This window comes from Podarcis bocagei (assembly GCF_964188305.1).
Source record: "Podarcis bocagei genome assembly, chromosome: 17".
In the NCBI taxonomy this organism is placed as follows: Eukaryota; Metazoa; Chordata; class Lepidosauria; order Squamata; family Lacertidae; genus Podarcis; species Podarcis bocagei.
The window spans coordinates 41,107,413-41,128,725 of NC_138143.1; the positions used below are offsets into that span (position 1 = coordinate 41,107,413).

General features: G+C 42.9%; 1 protein-coding gene and 1 long non-coding RNA gene across 3 annotated transcripts in view; one reads left to right on the top strand and one right to left on the bottom strand.

Annotated features, from left to right (window-relative positions):
* Positions 1 to 14,634, top strand: part of LOC308576551 (craniofacial development protein 2-like) — a gene marked incomplete at its 3' end in the record, with an annotated part of 32,259 nt that extends 17,625 nt beyond the window's left edge. The window contains exons 2-3 of the mRNA XM_081175957.1: positions 4,990 to 6,138; positions 14,608 to 14,634. Of these exons, the coding sequence (XP_081032083.1) occupies positions 5,170 to 6,138; positions 14,608 to 14,634 (996 nt within the window). The 5' untranslated portion in view covers positions 4,990 to 5,169. The remainder of the gene's footprint in view (positions 1 to 4,989; positions 6,139 to 14,607) is intronic.
* Positions 647 to 17,613, bottom strand: LOC308577088. Of its 2 annotated transcripts, none has more exons than XR_014003426.1 (4): positions 17,415 to 17,613; positions 16,778 to 16,817; positions 16,405 to 16,495; positions 647 to 1,107 (listed from the first exon to the last, which is right to left on the bottom strand). It is a non-coding gene; the product is annotated as an uncharacterized lncRNA (long non-coding RNA). The 2 variants fall into 2 exon arrangements; XR_014003427.1 differs by having other exon boundaries at positions 16,391 to 16,495.
* Positions 17,614 to 21,313: the final 3,700 nt, after the last annotated feature.

Genomic DNA, 21,313 nt, shown 5'->3' on the forward strand with positions numbered 1-21,313 from the left:
CTATGCATCCGAAACAACTCCTTTCGCACCTGAGCTTTTAGCATACAAGAAAGCAACTCAGGAACAACAGCCCAAGTGGAATAGTATGTTGACAAAGCCACAACATAGGAGTTGAATCCTTTTCTGTGAAGTAGGGTCAAATACTTTTTTAGTTCTGTGCCCCGTGGCCTTTGAGCTCTCCAAACAAGCTGCCATGAAAACAGGCCCAAACTTAAAAAATAAAATTAAATCCATGAGAGATCCGAAGAGTTAAACAGAAGCATTTTTACGCTCTTTTCTACTCCCTTTGAATCCTGCTGTAAACAGTAGAGAGGTGACAAAATAACAGTAATGCTGTTATGTTACATAGAAACCATTTATATTTAGAATTTCTGGAAAACTTAAAGCAAATAAGCAAGAGTTTGGTAGAGAATGGATAATGCTTAAGAAATATGTAAAACTTTATTGTACATATAACTCCATATTAGCAGAAATTGAGTGATATTTGTAAAGAAAAAGATGAATATATACAAAGCAGAAAGAAATGATATTATATATATATAAACCTGTGTAAAAAAGAATGTTATATCAAACAGTATAATGAGAAGGATGGGAAGGATTGCGCCAATGAGTACTTTTACTATGTAAATAACTTTGTTTTTTATTTCTTTGTTTCTTATCTTTTTTACTTCTTTATTTTTTATTTCTTAATAAATTTTCAATTTTATATAATTTTCTTTTTTTACATGTTAAGAGATAGTACAGAATGTTTGTATAGACATGCAAATTTTTTAATCAGTAAAGGATATTAAAAACAAACAAACCAAGAGTTTGGTATGCTGTGATCTATGGAAGAAGAGAGACCATCTCAAGCAATGAAAACTGGAAGGGGGGGGGGAAATGTAATTTTCTATTTAGTGGCTCCCTATAATGCAAGGCAGCAGTTAAGAAAAACCTGCTTTTTGCACACACAGACACACATTTGCAATAAGGATAAAATGAGCCAGAAGCGGCATTGAGCAGCTTCCAAAGGTCAGTTAAAAGGTGACATCACCAGTACAGACTGTGCTTGGGGAAGATTGGAATAGAAGTCCCTGGCTGCTGGAGATAATTCTTCAGAGGTCTGCCCTGAAAAACAGAAATGGTCAAAGGTTACTCAAATATTAGAAATTGTTGGGTGTGCTGCCACTGAGCTGAGTCTGTAAGATAACCTGAGGGCTTGAGTCCCTATAGCTGGCAGTCTGGGTCTGCCCTCTGCAAATGACGGATGGCTGCATTGCTTTCTTTGCATCAGCAGGGGGCAGTCATCCTGGGTGGAAAAACTAACTGAGCTCCATCTAGAGGAAGGGAGGGGTAACTACAGCCTGCCTCAAGAGATGCCAAGTTTTTAATATTGCCATGTAAACAGTACCATTTCTATATTTGCATGCGCCACAATATCTGCTTATTTGTCGGCGGTGCTAAATAAGATGCAAAACCACAAACATGGGACTCAGGCAGTCATCTCGCCCTCCGACTTTCCTCAGATGAAAATAGGGACATTCTGTTCTACACTGGTATCACTGCTCAAGCATTTCCCACTGGTCAAGTACAAAAGCTGTTAGAGGAAGCACACACAAAGATGCAGTATTTTAAGCACGGAAATATTTGAATTTATGGGTTGCATTTAGGCAGTGCCTTTGGGGGGGGGCGCAGAGGTACCTATACCTCTAAACATTTTCTGAATCTTTGTACTGTACTTTTGTCCATTTACTGTATTTATTTTTCCCAATCCGAAGTATAAAATGGTGATTTACTTGAGTCAAAATGAGAATACCCCTAAACATTGCATTGCATTTAGGGAATCCTGAGAGGAAAAGAAAACCACAAATACATACATACATACATACATACATACATACATACAGTGGTGCCTCGCAAGACGAAAAGAATCCGTTCTGTGATTCTTTTCGTCTAGAGGTTTTTTCGTCTTGACGGATTAGCGGATTAGCGCTATTAGCGGCTTTTAGCGGCTTATCTGGTGATCGGATCAGCTGATAAGCAGCTTAGTGGCTTAGAAAAAGGGGGGGAAGGAAAAAAACCCAGCAGGAACTCGCAATACATTGTCATCTTGCGAAGCAAGCCCATAGGAAATTCGTTTTGCGAAGCACCTCCAAAACGGAAAACTCTTTCGTCTAGCGAGTTTTCCGTCTTGCGAGGCATTCATCTTGCGGGGCACCACTGTACATACATACATACATACATACATACAACGAACTAGCACTGATACTAAGGGGGGGTGTTTATTGGGTTATTGTTTTTGGTTTGATTTTGTATGTTGTGGTTTTGTTTGTGAACCGCACTGAGAACTCCAGGTATAGGGCGGTGTATAAATTGAATGAATGAATGAATGAATGAATGAATGAATGAATACCGATGTAGAATAGAATGTGTCTGTGTGTGGTGTAGCCAGTGTGGTGTAGTGGTTAAGAGCGGTAGTCACGTAATCTGGTGAACCGGGTTGGATTCCCCGCTCCTCCACCTGCAGCTGCTGGGTGACCTTGGGCCAGTCACACTTCTCTGAAGTCTCTCAGCCCCACTCACCTCACAGAGTGTTTGTTGTGGGGGAGGAAGGGAGAGGAGAATGTCAGCCGCTTTGAGACTCCTTCAGGTAGTGATAAAGTGGGATATCAAATCCAAACTCCTCCTCCTCCTCCTCTTCTTCTTCTTCTTCTTCTTCTTCTTCTTCTTCTTCTTCATCTGAGTCATCAAACCTTTCACTCTCACACAAATGGAAATGGCTCCTGGTCAAACTGCAGTGTGATATCAGACTATAATAATAATAATAATAATAATAATAATAATAATAATAATAATAATAATAATAATAATAATTTATTATTTATACCCCGCCCATCTGGCTGGGCTTCCCCAGCCACTCTGGGCGGCTTCCAAAAGAATGTTAAAATACTATAATACATCAAACATTAAAAGCTTCCCTAAACAGGGCTGCCTTCAGATGTCTTCTAAAAGCCTGGTAGTTGTTGTTCTATTTGACATCTGGTGGGAGGGCATTCCACAGGGCGGGTGCCACTACCAAGAAGGCCCTCTGCCTGGTTCCCTGTAACTTGGCAGTGAGGGAACAGCCAGAAGGCCCTCGGAGCTGGACCTCAGTATCCGGGTAGAACGGTGGGGGTAGAGATGCTCCTTCAGATATACTGGATCTTGCCAAGGCTCTTGGTGCTTTTACATTCTTAAAAGGCTGAAAAGTATCAGTGAAGGGGATGGACCCCTCAAAGTTTCATGGCAGCTTTGCACGCACATCATGGGACGTGCTTGCGTCACGCGCCCATCCGCACGGTGCATCAGTATGCCCTGTGGCATGATTAAAAAGAATTAAAAAAAAACAAGTTTTATTACTCATAGCAAACAAAGCCATTCTTAATATATGCTTATGCTTGTCCAAGCTGGAATCAGGAGGTTAACACCAAGGCTTCCTAAGATAGACTAATGAAAGTTACTTTATTTGGAGAAGGAGGAAGGAAGCAAAGCCTGAGAACCCAATCTACATATAAAGAAGTAGTCACTTAAGGAAGAATAAGCAGGGTTGTGGGAATAGGATACCCACCCACCAACTGGTTTAGGTAACATTGCAAACTTTGTTGCTGTACTCCAGAAGGCTGATACTCTGAAAGATAAAGTCAAGCCCTGAGACCTGGCAACCATGTTGCTCCCTTCTTTTTGCCCACCCCCAATATTATTTGATGTACTGATGAAGGCTGTTCACTTCATCGGCGTTTGACACAAAAACACTCAGTTCCCACAAAAGCTATAATTAGCAGAATGACTGGATTCGGCTTCTCAGTGATACTCCGTGTAAAGTCTGATTTGCCCGAGTTTCCATCCATCCAGGGCACTTCTATTTGTTAATTCTAAATTTCCATCCTTTTTAGCCACCCATGTAACGTCCCAATCTGGAAGGTTTTGCAAGACCCACGTAGCTGCCTCAAGATGCGGATAATGATCACACAATCCGGCAGAGAAAATTGATTGGGTCAAAGGGAATAAATGGTTGTTTGACAGATCAGACTTTATACAGTCAGATTTTATGCTCAGATGGCTTAAACCTGAAGGCAAGTGTTAGGTATAATTTAGTACTGGGAGCCTAAAATGCTCAGAGAGAGCCTAACCATGTCAAATTAACAACCCAATAGCGAGCTCTCCCTGCTAAATGTTCACTGTTTGGCAGGCTGCCACGCCGCAAAGCTCCCTATACAAGCTTCTCAAAAATGAAAACGTGTTATTCTAAGGCAGCTCTGTGAATACACATTCTGTCAGAACTGGAAGGAAATATTTGGGGTAGGCAGGCTGAGAAAACAGTAAGGTGTTGGGTGTCAAATTTGATTTAAACGGGCTGCAGCTTAGCACACTGGCACTAGAACACAGCTGCACAGGCCAGTAGGCCTCAGATCTCAAGTGAAAGCAGGCAGGCGAAAGGGTACCATACAGTCTTTCAAAATATATATATATTGGAAGCGTCACTTCAGAGAAGCATCTCACGACCAAAGTCTCTCAGGGACGCAAACAGCAACTGACAAAGGCTCAAAAAGCAGCAGAAAGCATCTAAAAGTAAGGCATTGCACAGTTTCCCCCCCTTTCTTGTACGTATACTATTTCTTGTAGCCTTGACTTTACCATCCATCTAATTTAAAACCGCAAGCCCTTCATCTCCTTCTTCAAGGCCATCTTGTGAATCTCATGCAAAAAGTATGCATTATTATTCTTACTGTTTCTTATATTTGTATACTGCCCTTCACCTGTGGATGTCAGGATGGTTTACAGCATAGAAATACAAGAAAAAAACTCAAAATATGCAAGTTCTCCTTGATATGACTATGTACATACCCTACAACATTTCTCTGATGAAAATGGGGATGCCTAGTCAATAATTATAATCATATAATTATAATTATACCCTGCCTATCAGACTGGGTTGCCCTAGCCACTTTGGGCGGCTTCCAACATATATAGTCCCCTTCATGGATCACTGCCTTGCCGTGGCGAAGGGGCTTGAAGAACTCAGAGAAGCTATGAACTATGCCGAGCAGGGCACCCAAGATAAACAGGTCATAGTGGAGAGTTTTGACCAAACGTGATCCACCTGGAGTAGGAACCGGCAAGCCACTCCAGTATCCCTGCCAAGAAAACTCCATGGACAAAGACAACAGACATATAAAAGTTATGACGCTGGAAGATGAGCCCCTCAGGTCGGAAGGTGTTCAACATGCTACTGGGGAAGAGCAGAGGACAAGTACAAGTAGATCCAGAGCTGATGAAGCGGCTGGGCCAAAGCCGAAAGGACGCTCAGTTGTGGATATGCATGGAAGCGAAAGGAAAGTCCAATGCTGTAAAGAAAAATATTGCATAGGAACCTGGAATGTAAGAACCATGAACCTGGGTAAGTTGGATGTGGTCAAAAATGAGATGGCAAGAATAAATATTGACATCCTGGGCATCAGTGAGCTAAAATGGACGGGAATGGGCGAATTCAGTTCGGATGACTACCACATCTACTACTGTGGGCAAGAAACCCGTAAAAGAAATGGAGTGGCCCTCATAGTCAACAAAAGAGTGGCGAAAGCTGTACTGGGATGCAGTCTCAAAAATGATAGAATGATCTCGATACGAATCCAAGGCAGACCTTTTAACATCACAGTAATCCAAGTTTATGCACCAACTACTGGTGCTGAAGAAACTGAAATTGACCAATTCTATGAAGACTTACAAGACCTTATAGAAGTGACACCAAAGAAGGATGTTCTGCTCATTATAGGGGATTGGAATGCTAAAGTAGGGAATCAAGAGATAAAAGGAACAACTGGCAAGTTTGGCCTTGGAGATCAAAACGAAGCAGGGCAAAGGCTAATAGAGTTCTGTCAAGAGAACAAGCTGGTCATCACAAACACGCTTTTCCAACAACACAAGAGACGACTCTACACATGGACATCCCCAGATGGGCAACATCGAAATCAGATTGATTATATTCTCTGCAGTCAAAGATGGAGAAGCTCTATACAGTCAGCAAAAACAAGACCTGGAGCTGACTGTGGCTCAGATCATCAGCTTCTTATAGCAAAATTCAAGCTTAAACTGAAGAAAGTGGGAAAGGCCACTGGACAGGTAAGATACAATCTAAACCAAATCCCTTATGAATACACAGTGGAAGTGAGGAACAGGTTTAAGGATTTAGATTTGCTGGACAGAGTGCCTGAAGAACTATGGGTGGAGGCTCGCAACATTATACAGGAGGCAGCAACTAAAACCATCCCAATGAAAAAGAAATGCAAGAAAGCAAAGTGGCTGTCCAACGAGGCCTTACAAATAGCGGGGGAGAGAAGGCAAGCAAAATGCGAGGGAGATAGTGAAAGATACAGGAAATTGAATGCAGATTTCCAAAGAATAGCAAGGAGAGACAAGAAGGCCTTCTTAAACGAGCAATGCAAAGAAATAGAGGAAAGCAACAGAATGGGAAGAACCAGAGATCTGTTCAAGAAAATTGGAAATATGAAAGGAACATTTCGTACAAAGATTACCATAATAAAGGACAAAAGTGGTAAAGACCTAACTGAAGCAGAAGACATCAAGAAGAGGTGGCAAGAATACACAGAGGAATTATACCAGAAAGATATGGATGTCTCGTACACCCCAGGTAGTGTGGTTGCTGACCTTGAGCCAGACATCCTGGAGAGTGAAGTCAAATGGGCCTTAGAAAGCACTGCTAATAACAAGGCCAGTGGAAGTGATGGTATTCCAGCTGAACTGTTTAAAATTTTAAAAGATGATGCTGTTAAAGTGCTACACTCAATATGCCAGCAAGTTTGGAAAACTCAGCAGTGGCCAGAGAATTGGAGAAGATCAGTCTACATCCCAATCCCAAAGAAAGGCAGTGCCAAAGAATGCTCCAACTACCGCACAATTTCACTCATTTCACATGCTAGCAAGGTTATGCTTAAAATTCTACAAGGAAGGCTCAAGCAGTATGTGGACCGAGAACTCCCAGAAGTGCAAGCTGGATTTAGAAGAGGCAGAGGAACCAGAGACCAAATTGCAAACATGCGCTGGATTATGGAGAAAGCTAGAGAGTTCCAGAAAGACATCTACTTCTGCTTCATTGACTATGCAAAAGCCTTTGACTGTGTTGACCACAGCAAACTATGGCAAGTTCTTAAAGAAATGGGAGTGCCTGATCACCTCATCTGTCTCCTGAGAATTCTCTATGTGGGACAAGAAGCTACAGTTAGAACTGGATATGGAACAACTGATTGGTTCCAAATTGGGAAAGGAGTACGGCAAGGCTGTATATTGTCTCCCTGCTTATTTAACTTATATGCAGAATTCATCATGCGAAAGGCTGGGCTGGATGAATCCCAAGCCGGAATTAAGATTGCCGGAAGAAATATCAACAACCTCAGATATGCAGATGACACAACCTTGATGGCAGAAAGTGAAGAGGAATTAAAGAACCTTTAAATGAGGGTGAAAGAGGAGAGCGCAAAATATGGTCTGAAGCTCAACATCAAAAAAATGAAGATCATGGCCACTGGGCCCATCACCTCCTGGCAAATAGAAGGGGAAGAAATGGAGGCAGTGAGAGATTTTACTTTCTTGGGCTCCATGATCAGTGCAGATGGTGACAGCAGTCACGAAATTAAAAAACGCCTGCTCCTTGGGAGAAAGGCGATGGCAAACGTAGACAACATCTTAAAAAGCAGAGACATCACCTTGCCAACAAAGGTCCGTATAGTAAAAGCCATGGTTTTCCCAGTAGTGATGTATGGAAGTGAGAGCTGGACCATAAAGAAGGCTGATCGCCGAAGAATTGATGCTTTTGAATTATGGTGCTGGAGGAGACTCTTGAGAGTCCCACGGACTGCAAGAAGATCAAACCTCTCCATTCTGAAGGAAATCAGCCCTGAGCGCTCACTGGAAGGACAGATCGTGAAGCTGAGGCTCCAAGACTTTGGCCACCTCATGAGAAGAGAAGACTCCCTGGAAAAGACCCTGATGTTGGGAAAGATGGAGGGCACAAGGAGAAGGGGACGACAGAGAATGAGATGGTTGGATGGTGTTCTTGAAGCTACCAGCATGAGTTTGATCAAACTGCGGGAGGCAGTGGAGGACAGAAGTGCCTGGCGTGCTCTGGTCCATGGGGTCACGAAGAGTCGGACACGACTAAACGACTGAACAACAACAACAACAACAACAACATATATAGTAAAGGTAAAGGTAAAGGGACCCCTGACCATTAGGTCCAGCCATGACCGACTCTGGGGTTGCGGCGCTCATCTCACTTTGTTGGCCGAGGGAGCCAGCATACAGCTTCCGGGTCATGTGGCCAGCATGACTAAGCCACTTCTGGCAAACCAGAGCAGCGCACAGAAATGCCGTTTACCTTCCCGCTGGAGTGGTACCTATTTATCTACGTGCACTTTGATGTGCTTTCGAACTGCTAGGTTGGCAGGAGCAGGGACCGAGCAAGGGGAGCTCACCCCGTTGTGGGGATTCGAACTGCCGACCTTCTGATCGGCAAGTCCTAGGCTCTGTGGTTTAACCCACAGGGCCACCTGCGTCCCTTATTCCAACATATATAAAAAAACAATAAAACATTAAACATTTAAAAACATCCCTATACAGGGCTGCCTTTGGATGTCTTCTAATGACTGTAGAGTTACTTAAGCAGAGGCTTGACAACCATATGTCAGGAGTGCTCTGATGGTGTTTCCTGCTTGGCAGGGGGTTGGACTTGATGGCCCTTGTGGTCTCTTCCAACTCTATGATTCTATGATTCTATACTTCTCTCCTTGCGTTGGTGGCTACGTAACTCCATACCCTCAAACATTTCTCCAGTGAATATAGGGATGACCTAAGGAAAAGCAGGACATTCTGGGATCAAATCAGAAACTGGGATGGCTTCTGTAAACCCAGGACTATCCCTGGAAAATAAGGACACTTGGACGGTCTGCATGCTCCCCGCCTCCCCAAGCAGTGAGAAGTTACAAGGGCAGTCCTGCCTGGGTCTGGCTTTGGAGGAGAAACCACTGAAGGCATGGCATTTTTGACTTGCTTTCTTTACATTAACAGGCAGGCAGAGCATAAGTGAAGGCAAGCAGTGTGTGAACACCAACCAGGGAGCAGATCAGGGCAGACAGATTTGGGTAACAAAATGGGAAGGGACATGATCCAGGTAGCTCAGCAGAACCACATCTGCTAATATGCCATGAAACTGCTCAAAACAGCACAGTGATGATATGGTACCTCAACTAAGCCAGTCTTTCTCAAAGTGGGCAATACTGTCCCCTGGGGATGCTGGAACCATCCAGGGGAATGGTATTGCCTCGGGTGCAATTGGGGGGCGTTGAATAAAAATAAGGGAGCAGAGTAATGATGCTTACCACCAGGGTTGGGACAGCAACAGTGCCTCCCAGGGGATCCAGTGGATGTGCTGAAGGCAAGGGGCTTTCCTGAGCCAATGGGAGGCAGGCTGCAGTGGCGCCCCCGCCCTGGGGCGGATTGGATTGAACCAGGGGGGCACGGAGTAATTTTTTTGTGTGAAAAGGTGGAGGTGGGTCACATAAGTTTGGGAACCTCTGAACTAAGCTATAACATACACCTCTCCATGGTGCTGGTGGGATTGTAGTAAAATGGGATTGTTCTTGCACATGTGGTGGACTTGTCCCCAGGTGAGCACTTTCTGGTCAGTTACATTTAAAATCAGTGACGCCTGATACTACACTGGCTCTTTCATCCACTTCTCCAGATATGTAGGGCAATCTCTGTCATAAACAGATACAGTGGTACCTTGGGTTACATACGCTTCAGGTTACAGACTCCACTAACCCAGAAATAGGTTAAGAACTTTGCTTCAGGATGACAACAGAAATCATGTGGTGTCGGCACGTTGGCAGTGGGAGGCCCCATTAGCTAAAGTGGTACCTCAGGTTATGAACAGACCTCCGGAACGAATTAAGTTCTTTACCCGAGGTACCACTGTACAGTCGTATCTTGGAAGCTGAACAGCCTAGTTCTCGAATGTTTTGGCTCCTGAACGATCGAAACCCGGAAGTGACTGTTTTCGAACCTTCTTTTGGAAGCCGAACGTCCGACGGGGCCTCCGCATCTTCCAATTGGCTGCAGGAATTTCCAATCAGAAGCCATGCTTTGGTTTTCGAACATTTTGGAAGTCAAACGGACTTCTGGAAGGGATTCCATTTGACTTCCAAGGTATGATTGTACTAGTAGAGTTGCTGCTGGCTGCAGCCTGTCCACAAACTGCCCATCAGTGTAGGTCTCACCCCACATCGCAGAGTTCTTCATGCAGTGGCTCAGACTGGACATTTTGTAAACACCTACTTCTCCTTTGTAGCACGTATGTGTTACATAACGTAGGAGACGGCTTGAGTTTTATACAGCTTTGGGGGAAATCATTTTCTGTGTTTATACCACGGCAACCATTAGTAGGGAGTAGAAAATTCTATAGTCCACATTCTTGCTCTGATTTACTTGAGTTGTTTGGAAATAATCCACATATATAATAATATTAATAATAATTTATTGAATTTATATAATGCCCCTTGTTCCAAAGTTTACTTGAGTTGTTTGGAAACAATCCACATATATAATAATATTAATAATAATTTATTGAATTTATATAATGTCCCTTGTCTGGTTATATCTTTGTATTTTTGATGATGATGATAACTGTACTAAAAAGGAAATAAATAAATTTTCTAACAATTTGTTCTTTTTTTAAAAAAAGACACTTATTGGCAATCCTGTCCCATTTATAAACACGAACTTTTAAAAAGCAAAACCATACTGAAGGGGGGGCTCAGTAATCAGACAGAGAGCTCCCAACAACATGCAGAAATATGGACCAGGAAAGTTCCCCCCAAAAGAATAAATTATGTGTGCAAAAATTCGTACTGCAGCCTCTCATAAAGAAAAGGCTGTATCGGGGAATTTTCAAAATGTTTTGCGACGCTGAGCTCCATTTTGAATGTTTATATAAGGCCCTTCTCTGGCAGTTCCTCAACCACTGGGTCAGCACTGGCATATTTAGTAGTGAAAAATTTTGTCTTGAATTTCACAGAGCACAGGAATATGCGATGCTGGCATACTGGCCAATTTTCAGCAGAGCTGACTGGGTTCTCATCTAACATTTCCTTGCCATTCCTAATTTCTATGCCATCTGCTCTGGTATGTGGTGTATAGCAAACAAGGCTCTCCATCATCACCCCAATTTTTACTTTATAGGATTCTGAAACGCATTTCTTTGCTTTCACACCATATTAACCTTTATATGCAGAAACCCAGAGCTGCAATAATGTAGAACCTGAGTTCTATGTCCAGCACTGGGATGTTAGCATAAGACACTAGTATACAAAAAATCATAATATTTTTTCCCTAATGAAGGTTCTGCAGATATTCTAAGATCAACACACCTTCTTTTCTGTTTTTGTCCTCTTCTGAAGTAGGAAAAGAGAAAAATCCATGACTGTTGCATATGGATTGTGAACCATCTGGCGGAGGAAGAGGGGTGTGGGGGGAGCACAACGTCCCTGGCAGCGCGATCCTGTGGGGTGCCATCGCGGCTGCCCCCCTGCCCACACTGGGCGCCACGCCCCCAGGATGCGTGCCACGCCCCCGGGATGCGAGCTAGCCCTGCCTGCCTGCTCTCCACCCCCCCAGTGCCGGAGCATGAAGCTCCGCCACTGTGTGAACCTGGGTGCAAAATCAGCATTAGGGGTCATGCCAATTGGCTCTCACTCTCCCAGCGATGAACCACCTTTACTACTGTTATGTACTGAGTTGAGTAGGATCCAGAATGCAGCAGTCTGATTGGTCCTAGAACAATAGGATTCAGAATGCAGCAGTCTGATTGGTCCACAGGAGCCACCCAATCCAGCTCCAGGTGGAAGTGAATCCGCAACCTGATTGGCCTGCACGAGAATCTCGGAATTAGCCAATCACGTGGGGCCCATTGTGTAAATAATGTATATAAAGCAGACATTCTGGGGGAACTTCCATTCCTCCTCACCACTATGAGCTGAATAAAGAGTATGAAATCCACTCTCCACTCCGAGTATATTTCAACTACTCCATGCAAGCTCCATTGAAATACATAAGTAAACATTTCAGCACCAAAAGTGCTTCTTTCTCCCTTCACCTCCTACCTCTGCACAGAACCACGATTTACACATTTCCTTGTTCATAACAGGGCATTTGTGCCTTCAGATTATTTGCTATGTCTATGGATGTGCCTGAAGAATCTCCTTGTCCTATTGTGATGTGGATATGTCAGTTGGTTCATGTGGTGGAAATAATTAGTTCTTTGAATGTCACGGGGAGTGAGGTGGGAATTGTTTGCATTGAGAGATTGAATTGTTTTTTGGGGGGGAAATGAACCCACATAAAATCAGGTTCAAGTATTCAATGATGCTTTAAAAACTTTGTTGTATTTATTGTTTGGGGTTTGGGCAATGGGTGTGTATATCTATTCCCTGTAGAAGCGCATGGAACCGAAAACCTGTCACCTCTTATAAGGCATAATTTCCATATGAGAGGCGCTGGAGCATAACTTTATCTAGAAATAATGCTCATTCTCTCGCACATGGAAGTTCTTCCCCCCGCCAACCATAAGTGGACCAAACAGTTTCTCAGTGGGGAGAACATGGCGTCTTCACAATGTGTAACATCCCTTCAGAATAAAGGACTGTAAAGAAGGACACATGATTTTCAAACACTGGAATTTCATAAGCAGGTTTAATAAGGCCCTAAACTACTGAAGTGAGGGACGCGGGTGGCGCTGTGGGTAAAAGCCTCAGCGCCTAGGGCTTGCCGATCGAAAGGTCGGCGGTTCGAATCCCTGTGGCGGGTTGCGCTCCCGTTGTTCGGTCCCAGCGCCTGCCAACCTAGCAGTTCGAAAGCACGTCAAAGTGCAAGTAGATAAATAGGTACCGTTTTATAGCAGGAAGGTAAACGGCGTTTCCGTGTGCGGCTCTGGCTCGCCAGAGCAGCTTCGTCACGCTGGCCACGTGACCCGGAAGTGTCTGCAGACAGCGTTGGCTCCCGGCCTCTTGAGTGAGATGGGCGCACAACCCTAGAGTCTGTCAAGACTGGCCCGTACGGGCAGGGTTACCTTTACCTTTAAGCTACTGAAGGTAATGGGGTCCTTTATATGTCCAGCTGTCCTTTGTCAACAACAAATTGTAGCTGTCTTGTTGTGTTGAATATATACTATATGGTAATTTAATAAACACAAAACACTGTTGCTATATGTAGGTTTTATTTTACAGTGGTACCTCGGGTTACATACGCTTCAGGTTACAGACTCTGCTAACCCAGAAATATTGCTTCAGGTTAAGAACTTTGCTTCAGGATGAGAACAGAAATCGTGCTCTGGTGGCGCAGCAGTGCCTCCCTGAAGCTAAAGTGGTGCTTCAGGTTAAGAACAGTTTCAGGTTAAGAATGGACCTCCAGAACAAGGTACCACTGTATTTGTTTTTCATCTTATATTTTGGAAATGTACATCCAGTTCCCCCCCTTTACATTTTGGGGGGCCCCCAACAGAGTGGGGTCCTAAGCTATCGCCTGTTTAGCTTATACATAAAACTGGCACTGTTCATAAGCTCTGGTCTCATTTTTAAAACAGGTAAAATAATGCCTAAACGCATTAGAGAAGCAGCCCTACAGGGTGGAGGTTGTGGGAGGTGGGGTGCTTATGGTATACAGATCTCAAACTTTGCAGTGACGACTGACTGAAATATGGTGCAGACAGAGGGTTTGTTTGCTTGCATATTCAGCCAAGTGCTTTATTAACATTTCTCTGCTGAGGAATTATTAGCACGCTCTGCATGAGTTTTCCTCTAGAGAAGGAGCCTGTGATAACTACCAAGGAGAGACTCGGGCCAAGCCATAATTTCTTTGCATCTTGCAATATTACAGCTCTTTGAGTGTGACAGCCACACCATCTGCAGCTGCAATCTTTTGCCACAAATAGCACAAAACATTTTCCCCTGCCTTGGTGCCTGCTATGTCATTCATCCTACCTATGTCCCGCTGTGGTCCTAGCAACCCCCTCCCTCCGTCATATTCTGCCTCCTCCTTCACCGCCGCCTATCTCTATTCCTGCGAGGCTTATTTTGAGTTCATTTCTGTGAGCTATTAATCACCGGCAGGGACAGCCATTTAAAAATAAAACAAATTACGAGCCTGCGGACGTGACAAGTCATTTCCAGAAACCGAACCGCAGGGCCAAATATTTTCACTATGGCTGAAAAGATTTCTTGTACATGGGGAGAGAGTTCTGTGTCAGTCTTTGCATAGAGTTTCCACGTAAACTGTGTCATTGGCTAAACGGGGAGAGGGATGCATGGAAGGTTGACAGGGACACAGCCAGCTCTTGAGCGGTTGCTAAAAGATGACACTTCGTGAGCTATGTTGATAACCCTCTTTGGGAGGAACTGCAAAAACGCAATTAGTGGTGCTAAAATCTATATCAAGAGAAGTGTATTTTTATCGCTCAGAAGGAACCTCTAAGAAGACCAGTCTCACATTTCTCTACAGGGGAACAATATCTTTGTTCCACAGGGAGTAAAAAGGCCCACCTGCAATTAGAGGTATCCTTACAACATATGATGGGGCGCGGGTGGTGCTGTGGTCTAAACCACTGAGCCTAGGACTTGCCAATCAGAAGGTCGGCGGTTCGAATCCCTGCGACAGGGTGAGCTCCTGTTGTTCGGTCCCAATCCTGCCAACCTAGCAGTTCGAAAGCACTGCAAAGTGCAAGTAGATAAATAGGTACAGCTCCGGTGCGAAGGTAAATGGTGTTTCTGTGCGCTGCTCTGGTTTCACCAGAAGCGGCTCAGTCATGCTGGCCACATGACCCGGAAGCTGTCTGTGGACAAACGCCGGCTCCCTTGGTCTATAGAGTGAGATGAGCGCTGCAACCCCAGAGTCGCCCGCGACTGGACCTAACGGTCAGGGGTCCCTTTACCACTACAACATATGATGATTCAACCCAGACAGGGAAAAACACCAGTGCTGGCTCTCGGTTTTTGGAGGGCTGTGGGACAATGTGTCCTCGGTGGGGCACCTCTCTCCTCTTTCCAAGGTACTGCTTCCCACTCATATGCCTGCCTCTCTCTCTATGCCAACCTCCTGGAGTGACGGGCACAAGGGAACTGGTGGAAGATGCAGCTGCTGCCCAGGCTTGGGATGGACACCTCAGCAGGTCCTCAGTGGTGTTAGCCCCTAACATTGTCAAATTTAAAAAGGTAAAAGGGAAAGGACCCCTGGAAGGTTAAGTCCAGTCAAAACCGACTAATGTGTTGCGGCTCTCATCTCGCTTTCAGGCCGAGGGAGCTGGTGTTTGTCCACAGACAGCTTTCTGGGTCATGTGGCCAGCATGACTGAACTGCTTCTGGCGCAACGGGACACCGTGACAGAAACCATAGTGCATGGAAACACAATTTACCTTCCCGCTGCAGTGGTACCTATTTATCTACTTGCACTGGTGTGCTTTCGAACTCTTAGGTTGGCAAGAGCTGGGACCAGAGCAACGGGAGCTCACTCCGTCGTGGGGATTTGAACCGCTGACGTTCTGATCGGCAAGCCCAAGAGGCTTAGTGGCTTAGACCACAGTGCCAAAGAAAAGATAGGTGATTGTCCAGTGCACTGAGCCTGCAGGGGGTGCTAGGCTAAGGGCAGACATTTGTCATGAGCCAACTGAACTGTTGACTCAACAGCTGAAACAAAAAGTACACACTGTTCATCTTTTACTTGTAAAATTTACAGGACTGACCTATGTAGTTGTCAGCACTGCATTCACGTTCGGTTTTTATTCACGGCGAGTTTGCCCATTCAACAAATGGTGTGTGTGTGTATGTTAGCGATTATGTGTGACCGTGGTCAGACCCCTGGAAATGCATCCTCTGATATGTAACAGGGATAAAATAAGCATTCAGTTTGTGCATGCAAACTAAAGTTGGGAAACGGTTGACAAATGCAATTTTTTTAAAAAAACCAATTAAGGTACAGTGGTATCTCGGGTTAAGTACTTAATTCATTCCGGAGGTCTGTTCTTAACCTGAAACTGTTCTTAACCTGAAGCATCACTTTAGCTAATAGGGCCTCCTGCTGCCGCTGTGCCGCCGGAGCATGATTTCTGTTCTCATCCTGAAGCAAAGTTCTTAACCTGAAGCACTATTTCTGGGTTAGCGGAGTGTGTAACCTGAAGTGTATGTAACCTGAAGCGTATGTAACCCGAGGTACCACTGTATTCACATGTTGAACAGATCGAAGGGATGCTGAAGATGATTATTTCTGGAAAGCCAGTTTTGGAAAATTCAGTGTTCCAATATGACAGACTGACCTTGGGCATTTTACTTCATTGCTGCAGAATTGAAATACTGGAACTTCCTTGTTTCTACTGATTTTGGGGTGGTGGTGGTTCTTATAAGATGTTATTATAAGATACCTGGGGAGAAGATAAGAAAATATAAAAGGGGGAGAATGTCAGGGGTGGGTTTTTAGAAGAAACTGAATGGGATAACTGGAAAAGCAATCTTAATAAATTGCTTCAAGCATTCCTAGTATTGGCCCAAGACTGTTACACAGGAATTTAACAGGCATGTAGGATTTATTCAAGTTTTGCAAGGTGAAAGAAACCTGGACAGGCATATACATATAAATTTTGTAAATATCAGAGTGAGATGCTACTGTAAAAGGATTAACGACAGGGAAACTTTTAAAGACTTACGGACATGAAGATTGAAGCCCTTGCTGTACCCTCCGAAAACCTGAAGGAAAAATAAGTGATTTAATATATTCTTGTGTCTAAGGAAGAGAGATATTATTTCTTGATGGAATGGAAGAATAGGAATAAGAGATTGTACTGAGCAGGAAATCATGTTCAGAAACAAATGTTAAGTTTGGAGAATCTTTATAGCTGTAAAATACAGCTGGAATTACTAGATACATATAAAGCACTTATAAAAAGATACAAATTTCTGAAATAAACAAAAACTTCCAATGGGGAAATAAGCCAGGCAGATGACTTGCATATAAATATTTTTTCAAAACAAGAAACAAATCCCTCAATAAAAAGAAAGAAGAAGAAATATTTCACGAATATAGAAAAGTTAAAGCAGTTCCTGAAATGAAACTCTCATATTTAACCTCTGTAGATCAACAAGGATTAGATGATCTGGTTTTGAAATGTTAGAGGCTACTGAAATTGTTTAAAATAAAATAAAAACAAAGCAAAACTCCTAGAAATGAACTGATGGATGTTCCTCAGCTTATTATAAAACCTTTGCTGATAAATTGATAAAACTTTAAGGAAGACAATTAACAGCATACTGAAGAGTTTTATGGCTTGGCAAGAGTAGTAATACCTAAAGAAGGAAAGGATCCATCACATGTTACATTTTGAAAGACCTCTCTTCTTTCTTAGCACTGATTATATATATATTTAAAAATGGTAGTATTTTAGCAAGGAGACTGAATAAAATCATGCATAATCATATAGATCAGGCTCAAACTGGCTTCATTCCTTATAGTCACATGAGGGATAATATTTTAGGGTTGCAATATTCCCCAAAGTGAAAATCCAGACAAAATTGTTGAGCTTTTTTTGTGGAAGACGAAATGATAATCTTACTTTTAGATGCTGAATGTGTTTTTGATTATATTGCGTATCAGATTTTAAGGTTTTAATTTGGCCTAATCTTTAGGAAATTGATTCAGTCCTAAAAACAAAGCAAGGATTACTGTCAGTGGGATTATTTAGTTGCCCTTCAGTTTGACAAAAGGTACATGATAAAAGTGTCCTTTTATTTGTAGTTTTATTTGCTCTAGCTCTGGAGCTGTTAGCAGTAAAAGTTACAGAAAAACGACACTAAAATTTGTGCAAGACTCAATAAGAATCTGGAAAATCACAGAAGAAGTAGCTTTGAGAATTAAAACAACAACAACACAATCATTAGATCAGTTAAAGAAGCTGGCAGTTAGATTATTAAAAAGGTATAAATGAAATACAGGGAAAACAGTAAAACACTGGCATTAATATGGAGACAAACCAGCGTACAGTTTGGATATAATGGCGGAGGAACCAGTATGAAACTTCAGAACAAAAATAACAAAAATATTAAGGATTTCTCTATTAACAACTACAAAGTGTCGTACAGGCTGTTATCATTCTCAGTAGACTATGAGAAAAATAATATCTTTTTCAGATAGGATTGCTTATGTAAAAATTATGATAAAGCTGAAAGTTCTCCTTAATTTCTTACTAATTACAACTGTGATCCAACAGATCAAGCAATTCCTGCAACTCATTTCAAAATACATTGGGGGGGGGGAGAGACCTAGAATTGATGTCAAGTCAAAATACTTGGGGGGGGATATTGGTCCATAATGTAAAACTATATTACCATAAATAACAACTGCACAGACCAGATATTCGAGTATAATGCTCTATTACGTTCAATCTTGTGAAGTAACAACAGTTGCAGAGCTACGCACAAAGTACCGTATTTTTCGCTCTATAACACGCACCCGACCATAACACGCACGTAGTTTTTAGAGGAGGAAAATCCGTAGGCATGCCACCCGTAGGCATTTCCTCCATAACACGCACAGACATTTCCCCTTATTTTCTAGGAGGAAAAAAGTGAGTGTTATGGTGCAAAAAATACGGTAATTTTTAAATATAAAATTGATTGAAAATAAGGGACCAGCGCAGCAAAATCCTGAAGCCTGGTCAGTCACCACTGAAATCAGTTTGCAATGATCTAGAAATAAATACGGGGATTTTTTTAAAAAAATATGTAAAAAATCATTGCATTTATAATAAAAGGATTTAAAGTATCAGGACAGGATGAGAACCTGCTCTGAGATTTAAAAAGTTTAAACAGAATTAATCTTCCATGGCTTGAATTCTTTCAAATCAATTCTTTAATAAAACAAAATATAATAACTAATCAAGATATACAAGATGATGATGATGATTAGTGGTGGGGGAGCAATCTAACATAACCTCATATATTTCTACATCTATTTTATATGCAAATAAAAAGAGACAACAAATGGAGTAGTTAGAAGAATGTGGAAGTTCATTTGCCTTAATGGCTAAAATAGTGTCTTTCATAAGTTAATAGGCAATAATCTATTTCTATTAGCCAGAAGAACCTAAGTAATTTAAAGTTCTATTCATACTCTCAAAGACTTACGATGCGTATTATATATTAGTATTGTGTTTCTTCCCTGATAAGATGCATATTTGCTTGTGTTCATGATTATTTGTGTTTATTTTATTTAAAAAATTATCAAAAAGGTTGTTTCAGCTATACTTAACTATTATTTAAAAAATGAAGTTTTCAACTCTACCTTAGTGCATAAGCATTTCTCATTCCATTATATGTTTGTGACAATTAGCCCCTTAAAGCCAAAAGGCAGTTTTGATAACTACATAATCTTTATACATGTCCTTAGAGCCAGGAACCATTCTATATATCTATATCTATATCTATATCTATATCTATATCTATATCTATATCTATATCTATATCTATATCTATATCTATATCTATATCTATATCTATATCTATATCTATATCTATATCTATATCTATATCTATATCTATATCTATATCTATATCTATATCTATACAGTGGTGCCTCGCAAGATGAAAAGAATCCGTTCTGTGATTCTCTTCGTCTAGCGGTTTTTTCGTCTTGCGAAGCAAGCCCATTGACGGATTAGCGGATTAGCGCTATTAGCGGCTTTTAGCGGCTTTTAGCGGCTTATCTGCTGATCGGATCAGCTGATAAGCGGCTTAGCGGCTTAGAAAAAGGGGGGGAAAGGAAAAAAAACCAGCAGGAACTCGCAAGACATTTTCGTCTTGCGAAGCAAGCCCATAGGAAATTCGTTTTGCGAAGCACCTCCAAAACGGAAAACTCTTTTGTCTAGCGAGTTTTCCGTCTTGCGAGGCATTCGTCTTGCGGGGCACCACTGTATTGTATGGACAAATTTACCTCAAGCTTCCCATCAAAATGCCCCAGCACTTCACATCACTGAGGTCTTTCTTCACTAGTTAATTTATCTGCCACCATGGCCGTTTACCGCCTTCTCTTGTGGCCCGCCATGGCACCACCTCTTTACCCAGCCAAGCCCACCATCTTGGCTGTTCCCACATAATCCTTAGCCACCGTGCAAGCTCACAGGTTCCCACCAAACCTGCACATTCAAATGGGCCAATCCGTGGTATTGTATCTATATTTTCCATTTTGCCTTTATATGCAGATACGGTTCAAGCCTCAAAATAAAATTATTTGTCAGCATAACTTTTGTGAAAATTATATACTTACTTATTTATAAGACTTCAGGGTAAAATAAAGGGGGGGCACATTATCTACCTGGCCAGGGCCTCAGCCTGGCTCTGCAAGGCCCTGGGGGTCATCCACATAAACCTGCGTTTTGCGATGGATCCACCCCCCAACAGACTCTGTCATGCCTCAGTCCCCCAGTGGTGGGGCTGAGAGCGCTGCATAAAAAGGTAAAGGTAAAGGTAAAGGGACCCCTGACCATTAGGTCCAGTTGTGACCGACTCTGGGCTTGCGGTTTTCATCCTGCCGGAGCCGGAGTACAGCTTCCGGGTCATGGGTCCCGCAGGACTAAGCCGCTTCTGGCGAACCAGAGCAGCGCACGGAAACACTGTTTACCTTCCCGCCGGAGCGGTACCTATTTATCTGCTTGCACCGGTGTGCTTTTGAACTGCTAGGTTGGCAGGAGCAGGGACTGAGCTACGGGAGCTCACCCCGTCGCAGGGATTCGAACCGCTGACCTTCTGATCGGCAAGCCCAAGAGGCTTAGTGGCTTAGACCACAGCGCCACCCGCGTCCCTGCCGACTGCTCTGCATACCCAGTGCCTATGCCAAGGCTCCCCACATCTGAAATTAATAAAGTTGTGGCCATTTTAAATCCCAGGCAGTTGTCGTGTTTGTTCATTTGCCACTTTGCAGTTAAGCGCGGCAGGTGGGGGGGGCGACGACTGCGGCTGGGCACGCAACAACCTTTCCTTCACATCCCTGGGGTTTGTCCCAAGAATGCCGCAAGAAATTCAAAACTTCGAAAATAAAACAATTGATATATGAGTTTGCTAACTCGCTTTTGAAGGGGCTGAACTTTGAAAATTGACAGCAAGCAAATATATGCATGGCGCGCTGCAGAGGCAGGTCTCAGGTCCCAGGGGACTTTCTCGTTTCACAAAATCTTTACGGTGTAGCCAAAGAT